Source organism: Corvus moneduloides, chromosome 5 (assembly GCF_009650955.1).
Source record: "Corvus moneduloides isolate bCorMon1 chromosome 5, bCorMon1.pri, whole genome shotgun sequence".
NCBI classification, from domain to species: Eukaryota; Metazoa; Chordata; class Aves; order Passeriformes; family Corvidae; genus Corvus; species Corvus moneduloides.
Window position 1 is genome coordinate 28,603,936 of NC_045480.1, and position 21,670 is coordinate 28,625,605.

At 37.8% G+C, this 21,670-nt stretch overlaps 1 protein-coding gene across 4 annotated transcripts in view; it reads left to right on the top strand.

The window, feature by feature from the left end:
• The window catches only part of TRMT9B (tRNA methyltransferase 9B (putative)), a 119,099-nt gene extending 98,533 nt beyond the window's left edge, over nucleotides 1–20,566 (top strand). The window contains exons 1-4 of one of the 4 annotated variants that reach the window (XM_032108866.1): nucleotides 29–79; nucleotides 11,059–11,213; nucleotides 14,228–14,401; nucleotides 17,139–20,566. In XM_032108866.1, coding sequence (XP_031964757.1) covers nucleotides 51–79; nucleotides 11,059–11,213; nucleotides 14,228–14,401; nucleotides 17,139–18,172 — 1,392 coding nt within the window. In that variant the 5' untranslated portion in view covers nucleotides 29–50 and the 3' untranslated portion in view covers nucleotides 18,173–20,566. Of the gene's footprint in view, nucleotides 1–28; nucleotides 80–447; nucleotides 539–8,295; nucleotides 9,021–11,058; nucleotides 11,214–14,227; nucleotides 14,402–17,138 lie in introns of those variants that run through there. The other 3 variants (XM_032108868.1, XM_032108870.1, XM_032108867.1) reach the window with 3 other exon arrangements.
• Nucleotides 20,567–21,670: the final 1,104 nt, after the last annotated feature.

The following is a 21,670-nucleotide window of genomic DNA, read 5'->3' on the forward strand; positions in this document are numbered from 1 at the left end:
GGCACGGCACGGCCCGGCACGGCACGGCCGAGCGCCGCCTCCGCCGCGGGATGGAGCCGCCGCCGCCCCGCGGGAGCAGGTGAGCACGGCGCGGCAGCGGGCGGGGATGCGGAGGGCAGCCCCCTCCGCCCCGGGCTGGCCTCGGCGGCAGGAAGAAAGGCAGTGGTGGGGAAAGCGCGAAAAACCCCACCCCAGCCTCACACCAGCCAAAAAAAAAAAAAGCGTCGCGGTACATTTTTGCAAATTGAGATGATCCTCTTAAAAACGCTGCCCGCAGAGCCGGGAGTCGCCCCTCCGGCGCTGACCCCCCCCCCCCCCCCCCCCCCCCCCCCCGGAGGGAAGGATTTGGAGATTGAACTAATTTTTTTTTTACACACGTGTGGTGTGTCGTCTTCCCCCCCCACAGTGTGACATTTTAATTGAACGGAGGCGCGGGTTGCAGGGCTGGGAACTAGCGTGGATGCTGGAGCTGAATTTGGTGTAGCAGCTGGGGAGCGGAGTTTTTACGAAACGCAGAGGGGAATTTGCTACAGAAATAGTAAGTTTCTCCGTGGTTGCCTGATTAGTTAAAAATTATGTACGTGCTGTGCATTGGCAGACAGTCCTGAGCAATGACCTGGAACAATCCTAAGCTGTAATAGTTCATAATTATTTTCTTCCTTTCCTAGAAAATTCGAAATACTGAGGTATTGCCTCCACATAGAGCTCTCAGCATTGCAGAGTGTTTGCTGCTTAATGAATGTTTGTAAAGGGATTTTCATTCCCACTGATGCTCAGTGGGAGCAGCCAGAGCTCAGAGAGTCACCTCACCCCTGCCTTTTCTTTTGCAAAGAATTTCTGGCAGAATTCAACAGCCCTGCTGTGTTGACGTAGCGCAAGGGATGACAGTCCTTGCTGATACAGTTTTTCAGGTGGAGCCTGCTGCTGGAGTTTATGATTTTGTGCATGAAACTTGAGAAAGAGAGAAGAAAAAATTTCAGCAGCCTCTCCATGACTAACAGAACTGGTCCTCTCAGGACTTTTTCATGCCCCTTAAATGGACCCCAGGCTTCGTTTTAGTAACTTGTTTTCAGTCTTGTACATAAATATATTTATTTCAGTAATATATGCTTTTTATAGACCATGTGTTTGAACAGAGTTTGAAATCAGCCCTGCATCAAGGGATAAACACTTCCCGTTCAAACTCTCTGATTTGCAAGTATTCTGCTGTCCATTCTGGATGGATGAATCAGAATATGGGACAGTACAAACAGCATAAGGCTCAGTCCTGAAAAATATTATTTGAAAATTCCTGCCTGTAGTTATTATTCATAGGTTAACTGAGGTTGGTAAGGTGATTTACAGCATAAAGTTAAGCAGATGTCCATGTCTTTGCAGTACTGGGATTTACATGGGCCAGTTTATAGGTAGTGATAGCAACAGAATACTCCTGTGTGATAGAAAACCATGGCTTGAGGGCCATATGTCTATTAAATTTATGAATATTAAAGAGATTGAAAAAATATTTCAGGCTTCTATATGCTTATGAAATAATTTTTAAATGAAAAAATGAAGAGTAAAGACACTGGTATGTACCCTCATAAAGGGACATAGAACTATCAACTGAACGACTGGGAGAAAAAGAGGCTAACTGAAAAATAAGATAAATACTTGTGTCATAGCCAGGCTTTATATAACTGACTTAAACTCATGTGACACAGAATCCTGGCTGATTTTTTTTTTCCTCAGAAAAGTTTAAGCAGAACACAGTTGGACCAAAGACGCTGTATAACTTGGTTTGTGTTTTGCTGTTGAAAAATATTCCATTTTGAAGAAAACTTTGCATTCATATCAACATGTAATAATTTCAAAGAAGTTAATTACTTGTCGCCCATATTTCTTCTAAGATAATATTTCTTTTGATGCTCCAGATATTGATGTTTGTAGGTATTAACTTTTGTTCCGGATCATACAATAATTTCCTAATTTTAAGAAAAAAAATTACACCTAAAAAGGCCATGGGATTAAAATATTTTCCAAATGGAGAACTTTAGTAGTGTTTATATGAAATTTCAGCTCCCTCAGGGAACTTTTCCATGCTGATGAGGAAAAATTGTGTTGTGCAAAGGCCTTTCTTGACTTTAAAATAGAGGGCTTAGAGATAACAAGTTATGTAAAAAGGTATCGCTCATACTATGATGCATTTAAAATTAAATAATCTTTCTGTGAAGGTCTGGTGATTTATGAAAACAAAGGATCTTCTCTAGGTATTTTGACTTCAGGACCACTAGGCTTTCACACTGCTCCGTCTACTACAGCTACCACTGGAAGAAGCTGTTGGTGAAAGACATTTCACAGAGGGTTATGCCTCAACCTTTTAGTAATTTAGTAATTTCTGTGTCTAAATCTAAATCTGAATCCTGATAGGATTACTATTGTATCTTCAGGAGCCTTTGTCAGCTGCATAAGCATCCAGTTACTCTTAGAGAGTACTTAAGATACCTTTGAGCTCTAGCCTCAAAGACATGTGAGACGCCTTTTCTTTACCAAGAAAGTAAATATAAATACATAACTCCCTATAACTAAAAAGTACAAAAAAATAAAAGTGTATGAGTCAGATTTTTTTAGTTTTGTAGGATAACAAAAATGTTGTACTGGCTTTGATTACATTCTGGTGGTCATCTACTCAGGTAACTTAATACACAGTACTATCTGCCACAAGATCTGTTCTTCTTTTAAAACTGTATTTGGCGAGTATGCTGAGCACTGAATACATTTGTATATGAATATTTTAAGATAGGAAATTATATGCTCAGTTGTAATAAACATGATAATCAAGAGTAGTTTATAAAATGTATCAAAAGAAACCACTTAGTAGTTCTGTAATTACTGTAATTGATTCTGCAACGTTTTCTATTTCATCTTGAGATCAAAGGTAACCATTGGCAGCCTCCATTTGAGATCCTACTTGATAATGTGCTAATTATCTTTCTGTCTCTAGGATTTCAGCACAAGATATGTTTTCAAGTAATTGAATGTCTTAAGTCAGTTTGTAAATCATTTTAAATGGGGAGGTTTTGTATATTACACCAAGTTCCATGTAAGCACCAACAGTAATGTGCTCTATGAGTAAAAACAAAAGGAGAATTATACTACATAAATTAAAACTAATCCAACTGAAAATAGTACTCTAAATACAAACCCAGAGTGTGAGGAAACAGAAGAAATTTAGGAAACCATAATTCCAAAACTGTAAAATGACATTCAGGAAACAAATACTCCTGTGACTATACTTTGGCCTAAAGAATCAAGATATATGGAGAGGATACAGAGAATGACTACAATACTTGTAAAAGACCACCTTGACGGATTGATCAGGGAGGATGAAAAGAACTAAATATTTAATGCTTGCCTAACTGCTGGAAAATGAGGAGACATGATAATTGTATACAAATGCTCGAGGGATACAGTGACCAAGGAGAAAAAATAGCTGAATTTAAAGCTAGATAGATTGGCATGGCCAGGGGCTTTGAGATACTGATGCAGGGCACAGAGTATTTCCTGACAGGTGCTTAACTGACTTAGATTTTTAAGACCCCATTGATGGAGGCTCCGTGTCCTACCCAGTCCACAGTCATTTCCAGTGCTTTTCTGTTCTTTTGTTTAAAATGCCCTATCTGTATCTTTCTTGTTGAAGATTAAGCCACTATCTTTTGTTTACCCTTCAATTTTGGTAAACAGGTTTTTCGTTCTGCTTTGCAGCAGCCCTTCTTGTATGAAATGGTGCTCTCTCATTCTGGACAAACACTTTGAAACAAATCTCTGTCCCTAGGGTTTACTTGATTTTTGATTTCTTAGAGATACACAATATCTCATAATTGTTCTCGGCTACGTTATTCTTGCTTGAAATTGAACATAATGCTCAAACTGATATGCCAGTAGTGCTGAATGTAGGAGAAGGAAATTTTTATGTAACTTGCAGGTATCTGCCCTATTTCTGTGTGCTGGTCCTGATTTTGGTTTTGGATTTGTTGTTTGTTTTTTTCTTTTGGCAACAGTATATTGCTAAAACCACCATAACAAAACAGCATTTATGGTGTTAAATCTGTGAAATGTTATAGAGCCAGATCCACTTCTGTAGAACTGCTGCCAGACGTCCCATCCTGCCTCCTTCAGTCTTTCTTTGTGGAGTTGGTTATTCTTATGTAAAAATAATGCTTTGCTTTTGTCTTTTTTGATCTGTTTAAATATTTGAATTCTGATACCATTGTCCAGTTCATTTTAACCCTGATGATCTGGTCTGTCTGCAGGTGTAATTCTACTCTCTAGTCCATCATACAAGGAAATTACTGAGGAGTGTCCAAAGCATATTTCTGGCCAGGTTTGCTCAGGGTATCCTTCCAGTGTGATAGTAAATTTTGATAACAACACTCTAAATATCCTCTTCAAAATGGTACCAACCTTCTACTGTAACTTCTAAAATCTAAAACAACTGTCCCTAGTTTTTTTACTGCAATATGATGAGACCAGGGATTGTACATGTTGCCCACAGTTTCTCAAAACTAATTTCTTGTGGCTCTGAGACTGGCTAATCTGAGACCAGTGCAATCAGTTCCCTATGTACTGTTTATTAGGCTAGTTGTATAGAAAACCCTGAAATTAAAAACCCTAACCTATTCTCTCCCTAAGTTCCTATCCCTTTGTCACTGATATATTGACACCTGGTGCCGATTAACGTGAATAGTGAAGAAGAAAAACCTAAACGCTTTGCTCTTCTCAGCACCACTTATTATTAGACTTTCCTTCTTGCTTAGTAGGCCAAATTTTTCCCAGTCCTCCTTTCTCCTCTAATGTCTGTACAGAGTGTTTCTGTGCAGGATCTGAAGATGCACTTCAGTGCACATCCATCATCACGGGTTTTTGACTGTGTGGGACTTCAGTAGGAAGAGACTCTGTGCTGGGAGCTGGTTTGTGATTTTGCAGGGATAGCAAAGATGAACAAACACATAAAGGGACTGTGAAACTTCTGTACGAGTATGTTCCTCCTTTCAGGGTTTTCTAATGGCCAAGGGTCCATGTTTGTGCATTTTCATTTAGCAGAATGTTACCTATCTACAGAATGGAGTTTATGTACTTAGTGAAAATAAATCTGTTTACAGTGCAACGTTTCAGGTGCATAGACTATGACCCTAAATGTGAAACAACAAGGGGAATATTAAATGATTAACTGATCCAAGAATGTGCAGTGAATAGTACTAGGTTTTGTCTGAACTGGAAAATAAAGCTAACAAAGTGAATGTGACAGTGAATGGCTGTCATTTTGAGTTACTAGAGCTTGAACTATAAGCTTATTTTGTCCAAGGTCTTGCAAGAGCAGTCTCAGTCCTTTCAATGTTTAGCTGGGACGAAGTTCTATGTATTTTAGTAAGAAAAAATGATAGTGACTTAATTTCAATCAATGAAATTACTTTAAAATTCTCGTTTCACAGTTAGTGTTTCAGCTAACAGTGGTTCTTGTCAAATGTGTCCCAGCACTCTGTTTTTCATTTCAGAATTTCCCAAATTTTTCTGGAGGAAGGGTTTTGAATCAGGATTTCAGCTCAAAGAGGTCTTAGTAATGCTGCATGGAGCTCCCCTTGCTCTGATTTCAGGCTGTGCATTTTCATGGGATGATAATGGTTCATGCATGGTTGAAATTAATTACTGGAGCAACTGTTAGCCTTATGTAAGCAAGTCTTCTCCTATTGTATCCTCTTGCTAAACTTTCATTGCAGCTAGTTTAGCTGTTCATGACAGCATTCCTATTGCTTTGATTCATTATCATTTGTTTACTAATACAGATGCTTTGTGTAGTGATTCATATCTGGAAACCATTTAGTATGTTGGCAATTTGTTGTTTGCATTATTGAAACAAGAAATCACTGTCAATCAGAGTGGAAGTTGCTGCTTTGATTTATAAATTCAATCCAAAGGTGAGCCAAGTTCTGATAAAGAAATCTTAGGTTTGTTTTTGAGAAGGGCTGCAGTGACGTTTTGTTGTTGGAGAAGAATTGGATTTTTGTCTTTGCTTGGAAAAAAATACTGTGGTTTAGAGGTGTCCACTGGGGCTGTACAGTTAGTTTTTCATGGCTACCTATATTTGAATGAAAAGACTGATAAGTCTGGAAAGTAAACTGGAAGCATTTCTCGCTGAATAGGGAGAACAGCTCTCTTGGTTTAGTTCTCCCTGTTCTAGAGATGAAGGGGAAAATGCAAATTGGACTGCCTCATCTTTCACTTAGGTGCTAGTAACAGCTGCAAGTGCACATGTTATTGCTGGAGAGCATGGTATTGAGGATGTGGACCTAGCCCTTGTGGTTTATTCTGTTCCATTTAAGCGATTAATTAGGTTGTTGCATCCATAGCTGGAGTTGCATGTGTAATCAAGATTTATGTTGCTGTGGCAACAAAGAGAGACACAACTGTGCTGAAATTCCTAGATCTTTGAAGCAGTTCTTCTTACCCAAAATGATATTGAGGATTCCCATCAGCGTGTGAAAAAATTGTATCTAAGAGGGGCCTTCATTGATAGGCTGAAATCTTGCACTGAATTGAGTGAATTCATGCTGCTCATCAAAAGGTTAGAGAAAATAGGCTGTTGCAAGAGAGAAGACAAGGAAGCCTGTGGCTCAAATTAATCAAGAGCAATTGATTTCAAGCCAAATAGGAGCAATGGAGGAAACTTAAAGGTTGGTCAAAGAGGCCATTGACAAAAGTTTTGTGGCATATACCAGGTATTGTGTTTGGCCTGGATATAAAGGCAAGGAGGGACTGAACATGAGCCAGGTCAAGACTTCACAGTATTTTACATCAAGTTAAATAGTCATGCTGACATAGCACATGCTACAGGAGATGGAGGAAGGTGTAATAAATGAAAAGGGGATGGAAGATGAAAATCATAGGTGACTGGGAGGAGATAACTTGAGGTAGGTGAGGAGGCTTTCAAGTGATTCAGAACTGCAGGTAAGTGTGAAAAGCTTTTGGTATACTCTGGCAGAGGCAGTGTTTTTGGGCTGAACACTACCACCTGTGCTTCAGTGTCAGGACACCCCATGCATCTGGGAGCCAGCAAGTATTTTGTCCACTTGAGGATGAAGTATTTAATACCATTAGTCAACATTGTAAATTAAATGCTTTCAAAAACAACAACAAAAATTCAAACACACTCCCCCTCCCAAAAAAACTCCCAAAACACCCAAACATGATGTTTTTTTAATGTTGGAAATGGGGGTTATTAATTTTGATTGTTTTCATTTCAAGGTCACTTGATTAAACATATTTCTTACTTCAGCAGCGATAAAAAATATCCAAGCAACATGACTTTTATTAAAGCAGTATCCTTGAAAAGTTAATTATCTAAAAGGTTGCAAAATGTTAATGGAAAGGGAGGAAATTAGATTATCTTAGGGTCAGAGAACTCTTAGTGAAATACATAGCTATGAAAATATATATTGTCTTTGTACAATTCCTTTTACCTTCTGGGAAGCTGTAATATTTTAGGGGGTTTTTTTTGTTTGGTTGGTTTTGGGTTTTTTTTAACAGAGGGGGAAAAAGCAGTGTAGGAAAAGGTCAATGGACTATAACCTATTTACTTTCAAACAATTTGTTTGTGTACCACAGTTATATGTGATGGACTGGTGATCCATTCCCTGCAAATTTGGCCGAACTGACAATACAGTTTTCATTGAGTTTCCTCATTTAATAGATCAGCTGCAGCAAGGTCGTGTTGTAGTCTCATGAACGAATGAGCAAGAAGATGACCAGGAATCACTGAAAGGGAAGAGAATCCTGCTCTTCAGTTTTTATCCAAGCTGCTTGTTTGCAGGAGGTGGACGTTTGTTGAGCTGCATTCACGTTTTGCGGACTAGGCAAGACTTGCTGCAGAGTGACTGAAGAGCTCAGTGCCAATTTATTGCCTACTCCCATCTCTGCTCTAAGCCTCTGCATGACCCCTTTGACAGGAGCATAAGCACAAGAGAAGAAGAATTGAGCATGGGAAAAGTGTCCATAACTACTACCTTCTGCTTCTTTTCTCTTTGCTGGTCTTAGCAGACAGCTTCTAGGTAGCTTAAATGAGAACTGGAGCAGATGCTGAAGCAGTGGGATTTCTGGGCAGATTTTAATTACCTACTTTGCAAGACAGACTTTCCAATTATCCTGGAAGCTAAATCCAGAAGTTGGATCAAATGAATGTTTTCTACAATTCATGTCCAGCAGAGGCACTGACTGGTACTTCCAAAGCAAAGAAATTGTATTGGTTGTTTTTGTTTAGAAAGAGAAACAGAGGCATTGAGTTTGTTTTGTAAAGTTACATGGGTCTAGGTTTCTGGGGTTTTTTGGTGACAGTATACTTGTGTAAAAGTGGTACAGCTGCATGTCTGGACAGACTCCGCAGGTTCCTTGCATTTTGTAAACATTGAAATGAAGAGGTTAATTGCTAGGACATTTCCTGCTGTGCTGCAAAGTAAAACCTGATAGTATTATGGATCTCGACTGGAAAGTCAAATTGGCAAGTTTAATTTCATCATGTGCCTTAATTACTTGCCAAATATAATAATCAGGAGGAATGGAAATTGTTACAAAATGGTGCATGAAATTATTTGTCTTTTAGTATACTACTGTTTTTCTATTATAAGTAAATCATTTTCTTGACAATATTTTTAAGTATATCTAAAAATAATCTCTAATGCTGTGTTGTAATACATGGAAGTCTCCAGCGTGTCCTGCTTAGCTGAAGACTCAGTACCAGTTCCAGTGAACAAGAAAGTTAAAGGAAGAACTTAATGGTCTTAGATTCTATAAGAAACTAAGCCAGATCTCAGTCTGTGTTGGAATTCAATGTAGACATTTTAGGAAAATAGAGAAAAAAAGATAGCATTTGGAATTCAGTATGAATGGTTGAAACATTCTGCCTTTTCTGTTTTTTTAAGAAATGCAAAGATTGAACAAAGAGCTTCAAGTGGAAAGATAAAAGAAAGCACTTGGATATGCTGAACCACATGGTAACTAAACATGAAATATAAATTAGAGCAAGAAGCTTATCAGGCAACAAAAAAAAAAGATTTTTAGTCTTTGGAATTACTACGTATAAATAGAGGATTCCTAGGCAGTTGAACAACAAAACAGAGTATGTTTTGAGGCATAGACAAAAGACAGCTGTAGACATGAAACGCCTAATTTATTTTATTTAAGGATCAAATAAAAACAAAGGATTGGGCTTTTGACTGTAAAGAATACTTACTTGAAACTACTGCAGCTAACCCATTCTATGTCACAACATAACTTGAAATGGATTCTGAGAAAAGTTCTGATTGAGTAACTTCTGGCACATGTAATATAATTTCAAGTCTATGTTGTTTCTCTTCAGTCTGTTACAGCTTTTCACTTTTCAATGACACTGAAAATGTGCCTATTAGCAATGTATTATACTTTTCCTGAAATTAATTTTTATGTATATGTGTATATGCACCTAGGAAAAGGTGAGCTAATGCATCATAAAAGAAAATTGTGGATCAAAGAAAAAAGATAAAGTAAGGTTTGTGAAAATATTGACCATAAATGTTTTGAAGCAAGATATTCATAGATACTACAGGTAGAATAGACTGTAACAATTGTTAACAATTTGTCCCCACCTCTTACACAGTACCAGTGAAATGGATCAAGCCTTACATACTATTCTGTAAACATTCACTTGAAAGATGTTGTTTTTTTCAGTCATTGGGATTAACTCCTGTTTTTTAAATTAAAAAGATTGTATTTGCAGGACAGGTGTAGGACAGATTGTGTCTATAGAACAGCTGAGGTGACAGCTCACATTATTTATTACACATATATTTTAAAAAATAAATGGTTTTTTTCTCATAGATACCATCATTTCTCATATATTCTCATCTATTTTCTCATACTAATGTATTTCAGTACTAAAAGTGACCGGAAGAAGAAATTTTTATTATGGTTCCAAAATGTATATTATTTGAAAATCAAGGAAAGTAAATTAAAGTCTTTGCTTCTGACCTTTTCAAATGCAGTCAAAGGAGTCACTTTTGTAGTTTTATCTTGATAATACATTGCTTAGTCTGTTGGATGTTTGAAAACAGGCTTTAATCTCTACTGAGTTCTTGGACAGCTGAATAAGTTTTGTTTTAATAACGGGAAGAAATACTTCCCAAATAAACAGGCAGTTTGAATTAGTTTGAAGAATGCCTTAACGCTTTGAAATGTAGTCTCATCAGCCTTCATCAGATATTCGAACCTGACCTGGTTGGTCCTTGGATGAGAGGATATATTAAGAAAGATGTAAGATTCTGTATGAAGGGATTCAGTGTCTGCATCCACTTGGTGTTCTGCATGAGCTTAGGGGTAATACTTAACGTTTAGGAAGATACCACTTCTCAAATCACTAAACTAAAATACTTTGTAAGACATGAAGATAGCGGAGTGGGAGTAGGGAAATAGAGGTTTTGTTGCTGAAAAATTTTAGTGAGCTCATCACTTCTAGAGGGTTGATAAATCACAAATCCCTTACATGTGATTTAGGGGCTTAGGTTTCAGGGACCAGGCTATATTTCAAGTAACATAGTAGTAGTTTGCCTGCCTATTCACATCGGCAACGACAGGAAAGTTGGTTCTTAACATCCTGTTCTTAACTGGTTGGACTGATGATTGTAAAGGTCTTTCCAAGCTAAATGATTCTATGATTTTATAACCATTCTGCACTTCCACTGAATATGGGTTCTCTTTTGCACCAGATAAACTTTTACTATATTGATGAGCCTGGGAATGTGCCTATTATTGAATAGGCATGTGAAGTTACATAATGCTTCACAGGGGAGATGATGCATTCACATTTTTTCCTGACTTTCATGAAATAAAATCAGATCCTTTGAGTAAAGACTATTTTATAAATATGGCTGTTAGATGGATGTAATAATTTTATGAATGTAAACGTACAAGGTCCTGAATTATGCACGCCTATAAAATGTAAAGTCTATGCTGTGACAGTTTGTGTTTTGTTGTACATAATCTTCATTATGTTTTCAGGATGGAACATGAGGCTACCCAGCTAGAAAAGCAGCACGTGCACAGTGTGTATGAAAATACAGCTGCCTACTTTAGCGATCTGCAGACCAAAGCATGGCCTCGTGTTCGGAACTTCCTGCTGGAACAAAAGCCTGGCAGTCTCGTTGTTGATATAGGTAAGCCATTCTTTGAGGTGGCGTGAAAGATTGTTTGTAAGTTTTATTAGTTTACATGTTAGTCATATGTAGCCTTCAGATCAACTGCTTTTTTAACTTAAGTCTGGTTTTAAATTGTTTTTAAGTGTGAATGCTAGATGCCTTACATCACTTCTTTTAATTCTTTGGCTATGTATCAAGTGGACAGTAAATAAATTTTTTCCCTTGTTTTTGTTGAGCTAAGTCTTAATCTGTCCATGTCCCCACTGGCTTAATGGTCTGTCATGCCCCTGGAGCCCTTTTGAAAAAATAATGTAAATAGCTCGATTATTTCATATTTCAGTTTCTTTAGCTCTCTTGGTTTAAGTACTACCAGTCTGCAATTTACTGGTTTTCATTTGTTCTATTCATTTGTTCTAAAGCTCCTCCTTGCAAGGCTTTTTATTAAGAGAAATCTTCTGATGTGATTGCTATTAAAAATATATTAAAAAAAAAAAAATCTGAGAGTCTCCCTATGATCCTAAATATGGACACCAAAGCCTCATTTTCCTGCTATGGCATTGTCTTCCCTACATGTAGCATTTATACCTGGATTTTCTGTTGCTCTTGCAGACTTTCTGGGGGTTTCCAGGTGCTGGAATCTTCCCTTTGCTTGCATTATGACTTCAGTCCTATACAGCACATCATTGCAAAACAGATGCTCGTTTGCACCATTGTATTTTCCTTACTGTTTAAACTGTTAAAATAAAATGCTTTTACACAGCAAGGTTTAATAAATGTGAACAATAAATTATGTATCTGCTTTATCCTATAAGAGAAAAACATTATTTGAATATTCTGCAGGCCATAATCAGAAGATGATATGTAGCTCTCCTGCTGCTGTTGAACACTCCACCAAAAATACTTGATTGATGTTATTTTGAATATGTAGCTATTTTTATGTGTCTGCACCATTTTCAGTAATAATCCCGGGAAATATCCTATGGCATACACTCACTGAGTATAACTGAGAGTTAGATTGATACTTCTCAGCCAAAATTGTTGCCACCTCAATAGAAGATATTTGAATCTTAGCTGAAGTTCTTTGAGGTTTTATCAGCAATGATTGCAGAAAGCTTAAAGTCACGTTCTTGCAGTCTCATCTGGAGAGAAGGTCAGTCCTTAGAGCTGCCAATGAGAATACTCCCATTTAGGCACACAAGGTCTCTTCTTTTATGAGGTGTAATAATATCTACAGGAATTTGCCTATTGTGTTTAGTTTTGGCATGTATTTAAGGAGGAGTTGCACTAAAGAGGTACTAGTGCCTACTGGTACTAAAATTTTCAAAGTGAGATCTTTAATTGGTAATTTTATTTTCAATTTAATGCTACCTTTTATTAAAATATCATTTTGACTATTTGCCTTACTATTTTTCATTGATCAAAACATGTGAAAATAGCTTGGCCGTTGTTAGCTTCATGAAGGAATTCACCCTCTTGATGACTCCTTTAAAAGTGAATCTCTGGCAAATGTAGCTTTTTAGAGTACTGGGATTATTGACACTATTCTGCTTCATTCCAGAGAGGACCCTATACTTCCAGAACAGCTCACAGTGATTAAAAAGCACTACACCAAAAGTCATGTATTAAGCAACTGAATCTTCCAAATTAGTGATGGTTGAATAAATGTGTTCCTCTGCAAACATAATAATGAATAATAATTTATACAAATTTTTAAAATTTGTGTTTTCTATCTAACATGCAGAGCCTCATGTTTTATTGCATATATTCCTTGAGCTGCATTAGCAATATTAGTATTTTCCATTTCTCTCAAGTGTTACTTCAAAGAATAGTGCTTGCTTTTAGCTTAGAAATATGCTCCTTTTCAACACTGAAGTGCTGTTCTGTTCTGCAGTAGTTCCTGTGCTGTCTTTCTAGATAATGGTGCACATTAACATCACCGAGAGCAGCAGCGCTGCAAGAAGCAGTGATGTTTCTAAAGATAACTCCAGGCCTTTAAATTGAATTACCAATTCTGAGATGATTCTCTTTGCCAAGCTGCTACCCCGTTGCTTGACTGTCAACTTTCAGAAATTATTCCTCACTAGTGACCCAGAACCACAGTGAACAGTTCCCAATATAGTTTTGAAAAGTGCTTGTTATGCATAAGGCATTGAGGGATCCTCTGGAAGATTTCAATTTAGTACAGCACAGTCCTTGAGAAGACAGACTTCTAGGTAGAAGACAATCTGGAACAGTTCATTACATTTACATGGATTATAATGCACTGGCACAAAGACAAAAAGAGGATGTGCTTGCAGTATGGAAAGAACTTCTATGATTTATGGTTATTTTCGAGTCTGTATATAAAGTAAAAATTTTCCACTCTGACTTGTGTCAGTGGCATTTATGGTTTAGGACTTTTTGGAGAGAAATGGGATGCACTGGAGAGGTACTGCATGGGGTTTAGCAAAGACTGTGGAGGGACTGGGGAAAGAGGTCTATTGCAGATCACTGAAAAGACAAAGCACACTGGCTTCAGGAAATCCCCTGAACAGAAAGTAGTTGGAAGCTGGAACGGTACTGGGGAAAGGGGCCATAATGCTTGTCTTTTTTCTTACGCTCTCCTGGGTGCCTGTTTATGTTCATTGTTGGAAATGGCATGCCAGGCTATATAAAGACTCAGTATGAAACAGCATGGTTGGGTTTTTATTCTCTAAGATGTACAGTAGTGGCCATGGAGGACCACTCTTTCCTCCTCCCACCTGCACTTATCCTTACTACCCACAGAAAGACAGATAACCTGCTATTATACAGGGCTGTGTAATGAGTATTTTTGTTGGCGATGTTCATGCTGTTACAATCCTAATAGTGGGAACATACAATTTCAACAGTCCAAATGAACCCTGCAGCAGTTAGGCTAGTAGGCACAAAACCTCACTTTGCTTTCCAGGAAAATTTAGGATTAGGAAAGCCTTTGTATTATTTTCACTGCTTTGGGAGGGAAAGCAAATGTTTGGAATATATGTCTTCTGACCTAGTATGCTTTTCTTTAGGTTGTGGAACTGGAAAGTATCTCAGTGTCAACAGTCAAGTGTATAATCTGGGCTGTGATTACTGTGAAGCACTGGTAGAGATTGCAAGGAAGAAAGGTGATGAAGTCCTGGTGTGTGACAACCTTAACCTTCCCTTTAGGGATCAGTGCTTCAATGCAGTCATTTCAATTGGAGGTAAGACAACACACTTGCATTCTGGCCCCAGCAAATGAGAATTTCTGAGTGCTCTTTTCTTTCCATATGGCTTCATTTCAGTTAGTTGTTTTGAAGCAGTTCCTTAGAATCACAGGAGATATAACTGAAATTAATGTAGTCAACATGAAAAAACAAAACTCCATTACTCAAGAGGCGCTGTTGACCAAGGAAATACGTGTATCACTTGTTTGTTTATATGTGGTAGAGAAAAGATTTCCTTCCAGCATGCATTTTAAACAAGTGAAAACTAATCTAAACATGGTTGCTTAGGTGGTAAAGACAAACTCTTGGTTTCTCCATAGGATCTGTTTTGATCAACAAATGCATTGAAATGAAAACTTTATAGCAGAACTTGAGACTCATGTTAACTATTACCTGTGATGAATTCAGATTTCCCTTAGTCATGAAGTAAGAACTCGGAGTCATACAAGCGCTTCTTGTCTAAAAGGAACAGAGCATCTCAGCATCTTAACTATTCTGACCTCTCTTTTTGAAAATATTATTCATAATTTGAGTAGTATAAATTGCAAAAAAATAGTTAAGAGTACCCAGTTACAGTCTACATTTTTTAGCTCTAGTCTTGACTGAGCTTCTTGCAGGGTTTTTTAATGCATCAGCAAAAATATAAAGCATGTTAATTATTACTGATAGCAATCAACAGACTACTTGAAGTGTGATACAAATGTAGCCTAAAATGTATCTTTCACATAAACAGGTGGAAGGAAAGGGTGACTAATACACAAGCAGTAATCATATTACTTTGCTTTCACGTTGGCTAGTTAACCAGTGAGCCCTACCCACATGTTAGGCCTTGTAGCATAATTTCAGACCAGTTGACTCTGAAGGATAGCATACCTATCTAGTATTTATATCAATTATAAGCCTGTCAAGTTTAAAAGTTCATGTACTATTTCAGTACATTTAACAGTAATGGATTTTAATCCCTCTTGAATAGAGACATGGTATGCCTTTGTCCATCTGATTCTAAATAAAGTGGTTTTCATCCCATTACAGAGAATAACAGGTATTTATGTACGTAGTCAAGTACTCTTCTTGGCTTTGCTGGTATAATCATGTTTATAGGATCGATTTTTCTGCAGAACCACCAGAGTGATTCTAACCAGAAGGAATATTTAACCCATTAAAGAGTTTGCACAGGTTCTGTTGGTTGATTGTAATTTCTTTCTGGTAAACTAAGTTTGTATGCATATGCTGTTTCTGTCAGTTTTGATAAAATTTTGCAGGAGGTTCTGTGGTGATATAAGGCCTAACTCCAGTGCAGGAGAAAATACCAGTTCCCTTCTCCCTATCCTGTGCAAAAAAAACCTGATTTTTAATTTTTTTTTTTTCAAAGTTTGAGGGAAGATTCATTGGAGTCAGGAGTACCTGGAAACAAACACTGATGGGGAACTCTTCTCAGCGTTGTCTATTTTGTATTCTCAACAGCTTGTGAGGGCCTAGTTAATATTAACTGCCAAGAATGCTTTTCTTGGCATGTGATAATAAAGCTGCATTTTTCCCCCTTGGTAATTTAATCATTGTTTTGAATAAAGACAGGGCTAGTTGGATGCAGTTTTCCTAACTGCAGTGTTGAACTAACACTCTTTCTACAACTAGAATTGGCTACTGTCAAGCAGCACATATAATTAAATTTTTCTGAATGTATAGAGATGTCTTCAGCTAAGAACATACGCTATTATCTGCTGTTGTATGGGCAGATTGAATGTTTTTCATGTAGAAGTGGCTGGCTCCAAGTCCACTTGAAAAAAATTATGGAATCAGTCCTCTTTACATCACTGATTGAGTCAAATCTAGTACTGATCACATATCGAACAACATGCCCGATGTGTCCAAGCTCAGTACAAGTTAATGCTTCTGGGAGTTCAGAGAGAAAATAGTTGTCTTAGCTATTCTCTGACTGTTAAAATTGGCCCATTCGTACACCAGGTGAATAGGAAGATAGAAATAATGTAGAAATCTTGAAATGTAGCTTCATTTCACATTGGAGTGAAATTTGAAAATGTGGAAATTGTCCTGGAAAAAAACCCCAAATATAGTGATCAAAAGTTTTATTTTAAATTTGACTTTATTTTTTACTAGCATAACATATATGCAATATAGACATCCTTTTTTACAAAAATGAAATTTAATTTTACAATATTAAACTAGTGGTGAATATTTGTCTAAATTTGCTCACTAGCTCTTTTGAAAGTGTGCTGATATAAGAGTTCAAAGTATCTTTTTACTGATACTGCATTTTGCTGTATTTGTTACATGGTGAAAAGATTTTCTGTTTTCAGTCAGGTAAGTCTGAAAATTGTGGCAAAAACTGAAGTGAACTTGATACTGCTTAACTCACCTAAAGGGTAGGCATTTAAGTGAAAGCTTGTCGTGTTATAATGTGTTATGGGTTATGCAGAGAAACAGAAACCTCCAGCTTATATGCCTGACTTTTCTTGAATCCCTGCTTTTGGGATGAGATTAATTTCCTTCTTTCAGATTTTCCTGTTTTTATCCATTGAACATAATCATAAAAGAGAGCATTCTGAGGTAAACTTCCATTGTGGTACCTATAAATTCAGCACTGTTGCTGACTTTCAGCAAGTGATATTTAGAATGAAGCAACTGAAATGATTGAACATGTAGAACAGGTTGAAGATGAAAATGCTTTGTCCTTACTAATATTCAATACATAATACCTTTCTTGTATTTGCAGTGATACATCATTTCTCAACTAAACAAAGAAGAATCAAAGCAATAAAGGAAATGGCAAGGGTATTGACACCTGGAGGCCAAATAATGATTTATGTTTGGGCTATGGAACAAAAGAATCGTCGCTTTGAGAAACAAGACGTATTTGTTCCATGGAACAAGGCCTTGTGCTCACGCCACTTGTCAGAATCAAATCAATCTGGAGATAAGGGTGAGTTTGTGCACACTGCAAAGGGCCAAGACATACACCCTGCACAGCTTGTCATCTCTGAGTGCAGCTACCAAAACAATCTGCAGCCAGAAACTGATTCAAAACATTCCCACAATATGGACCATTGCTTACTCGGAGCCTGCTGCATGAAAATTTCTGAAGAAGAAAACAGATTTTATAGTGCTCTAGGAAGATCTTTCCGCTCATGGTTTTTCTCCAGATCTCTTGATGAATCAGCCCTGAGAAAGCAAAGTGACAAAATGAAGCACCTGAAACATGAAGGAGTGTGGGCAAACAGTACACCCATTCAGCATTCACGACACTGCAGTTTGGATTTAGGTCACCATGGGGCACTGTTAAATGAACAAAGTTTAGATGATGATGATGTGTTTGTGGAAAGCCTGTCTCTCAAAAAACCACAGTGGTCGCCAGCCACAGATGCACTGAAGGATTTAAGTTTAAATGGAGGGCCCCAAAGTGTAGCTCAGAGCAAGGGTGACAAAACTTCATTTTTAAATGGCCCAGTGGAAGACAGGGACTGCATCTGTGGTTGTAATAAAGATGGTGCTGGTAAGTCTGATGCCACCAAGTTTTTCAAAAGAACTTCAACAACTGACTCCACTGACTCAGCTTTGGATTCAGCAGTGTCTGTTGGGGACCAAAGTGATGCCATGTTGGATACAAAGGCCTTCATGCGTTATTACCATGTTTTTCGGGAGGGGGAGCTGTGTTCTCTGGTAGAAGAGAATGTACCTGAGCTTCAGATACTTTCTTCCTGCTACGACCATGGAAACTGGTGCATTATTGCAGAGAGAAGAGGAACATAGCTATAAAGAGAACAAAGCAGAATCCAGTGACTGAGGATTTTAAACTGTTCCTTGTGTTACTGTGATTGTGCAGTGTGACATGGAATTTGAATCTTGTAGTTGTGTGCCATTCAATTTTGAATTATTATCTCTCAACTATTTAACTAGCTAATGCAAGGTCTGTATATAGGAATGTAAGTGGTAGACAATATTTATGTTTTGTTAAACTTTTACAAAGTTAAGACTGTAGAGTTTTATATTGCTTTTAGCGAATAATTGTGTTTTAAAATATACTTTTCTATTGAGAAATAAAATCTTTTTATAAAACAAGGATCAGGGCATCTTTTATGAGAAATATCCTCTCAGTAGAAAGTCTGGTCTTCATTCTTCAGATGCTAAAAGCGTGTCACTTTGATCCCTATTCTTGAAGTCCTATGAGACATAGACATTATGTCTAAAATCGTACTTGACTGTACACTGATAGAGTGCATGCTGCAGAACTGGGAGCAAGCATGGTCCCAGTGCTATTTACCTGGGAGTAGAGTTCTTAATGGGCAAAAAACTATGTACCAAACAAGCTCTGCATATTCTGTCATTTGATGTTTGTATTTGGGAGCAAGTGACAGCACAGATTTTGGACAGTATTTTTTACTTTTGCTTTAAAAATAATGTAATTTGTTTCTCAGGTGCAGGTGAAGTTTTATGTGTTAGCTCTCACAAGTACTTTATCTTAATTTCCTTTGCTGTAGTTTTTCATTGGTTATGTGTATATAAAAGTCAGAGGGATTTGTGAGAGTGTCAATATCATGTAAAGTTCTAGAATATCAAATCCTGGAGATACATATATCTTTTTGATAAGCCTGGGAAGCTAAGATTAAATTAATAAAAATCCAGTGCATATCTGGTCAGCTGTCATATTTACTTTTCCTGTTCACTGACATGAGAATATATATGAACGGTGTGTTAAATAATGTAGACAGGAAGAGGATAAGCCCAGTTTGCACATAAAATAAAAATGCTTGTCTAGTGAAGTTTAAATGAATCTTTTGAGACCTAGATGATAATAGATTGTTTACACAACTTTCCTGTTCCCTCCAAGACATACCATCCCTATCCATCTGTAGTAGGTTGTAGCAGTTTATAGTGCTGGGGATAGAAAGCACCTGGCTTCAGAAAATCAGTAGTGGAACTGCCAACAGAAGCAGGGCTAGAAGAGGCTGATTGCCTCGTTAGCACAGAGTTACTCCATTCCTAGGCTTAATTCATGGTCAGTGGTTGCAGTGCAGGGCACATCTTCAGCTGGTGTGATTTCTTGACCTTTAATGGAGCTGCTCAGGTTCACATCCCCACCCCCATCCCCTCCAAAAAAAAAAGAACCCCCAACCCCCTTTTGTTAACAGCAGTTTTAGAGAGCTACATAATTAAGATGGCTGCCCTATTATTGCGCAAGTAGATTTTGAGTACAAGGCGATAGGAGTGAAATGCCAGACTTTTCTAGTCCATACTGCATGAGTAGGTGGATTTGGCATTGTTCAGTAGAAACCCCTGATGGTGCTGAGTATTTTTTGATGTAGGTTCCCAGCTGTTAATTGCCACATGGTAATATATTATAGATTTATTTACTGGAGCAATGTCCACCAGCAATCATCTTTGTCTTCCTCATAGCTTGGGATCCTTGTACTTTATCCTTCCTGGATCTGTACCACTTGCACTCCCCACAGGCCTTTGAAAATAAAAGTGTGGCCAAAGAACCATACATTTGAGACTTTTGAAATATAATTCCACTCTAAATGTTACTTTCCATACAGCCTGGGGCTGTGGCTTTCAGTTGCTGTGTATGAGCCATACTTCAGAAAATGGGCAATATTCCCTGCCTCGCTGGGTCCAGCTGCTCCTGGCTGAGGGGGCTGCATCTGCTGCATCCTCAGGCTCCAGATTTAGACACACAGTGCCAAAGTACCCATATTGCAGAGCCAGCATGGATTGTGCTGAGCTCCACACCTCATTTGTAATGTGGTTGTGTCAGACAGGGGAGGCCTGCCTCGTTTGTTGGGAATTTCTGGATGAGGTTGAGAATTTTAGAAGAGAAGTCAATTGCTTCCAGATAAGGTATGCCAGTAGATATTCAGCACTCCTGGAATTTGGACTGCATTTAGGAAAGAGGTAGGTTATTATCATCCTATATCCAATTCTGAAACTTCATCCCTAAATGCCAGCATGCAGAAACTTTATTACACATATATAAAAATATATATTAAGTATTATTAATCTTAACTGACAGCTGGCTTTAGTTAATTGGGAGAAAGAACATCACAGTTTTGTTAAATGCACTTCTGCAATCTGACTGCCGTATTCGGTGAAGCGGACTGATGAAATTTGGGGTAAACTGAGGAAGGAAAGGTGTCCATTCTCTTTAGAATACAGACTTATTATCCTTGCAAGAGACTGAATCTGTGTCAGGCTCCAGTTAAAACTTGCTCTATCAGCTGTTTGAATAACAGTTGTCACCTCGAAGCTCCTGAACTACTTGAAGCCACTTTAGTGTTTGTAGACTTTCCATGCATTATTGGGTTTGAGGTTCTTGCCTGGGAATGCTTTTCACAAATCCTTATTTCTGTATTGAATTTTCTTGTGCTTTGAGTTGATGCTGAGTTTAGATTGTATTCTTATAAATTCCTGGGAGAAGGAGAGGGCAAGTTTGGTAAGTGGCTTTTTTTTTCTTCCCCAAATATTAATTTTTTGTCTGAGGATATGTCATCACCATGTAACGTACTTTTTATGGACTGGGGTCAGTCAGCTGAGGTCATGACTGTGGAGTCTGCTCAGCAAACCTTTTTTTCTTTCTCCCATCTATTAATGGAGGCTGCCTAGATCTGTAACAACTTTATTATCTCATAAGGCAAATTACTTCACTCAGAGCGTGGTGAAGGTCTCTCCTGACTGGTTTCTCTTTTGAGGAGGCCCAACATAAGCAAAAAGTAATTTCCAGCAGAATCCATGTGATCCCAGACTTTAATAGCTTACAGACAAAGTTAATGTGCTCAGAGAAGTGGATATACCATTAAAAAGTATAGTACATGAATGAACAAGGAACGAAAACCCAGTTGTCCTTGAATGCTTAAACTTTCAGCAATGTCAAGACTGAAAGAGTTGACTGTTAGAAGGTGAAAGGCAAATGTGTTTTTACATTGCTTGTCTGACAAGTGGGCAATAATCTCATCTCAATTCTGCTGATAAAAAACCCGCTGCTGACTTTAGCGGGCTAGGATTGCTCCTAAGATGCTTATGTAGCACTGAGAGGCACGTGGAAAAGTTTTGATGACATGAGAAAAATGCCCGGGTTTTATAAAAAATTAATTCAGGTGGAACTTCCGTGTATCAGTTTCTGTCCATTGCCTCTTGTCCTATTGCTTGGCACCACAACTGCAATAAAAAATACATTGAACAAACTTATTTTTGCCAGACTAGTACAATTGTAATCTTCGATAAACTTCTGCTAGAAGTGAAAGAGTGTCATTT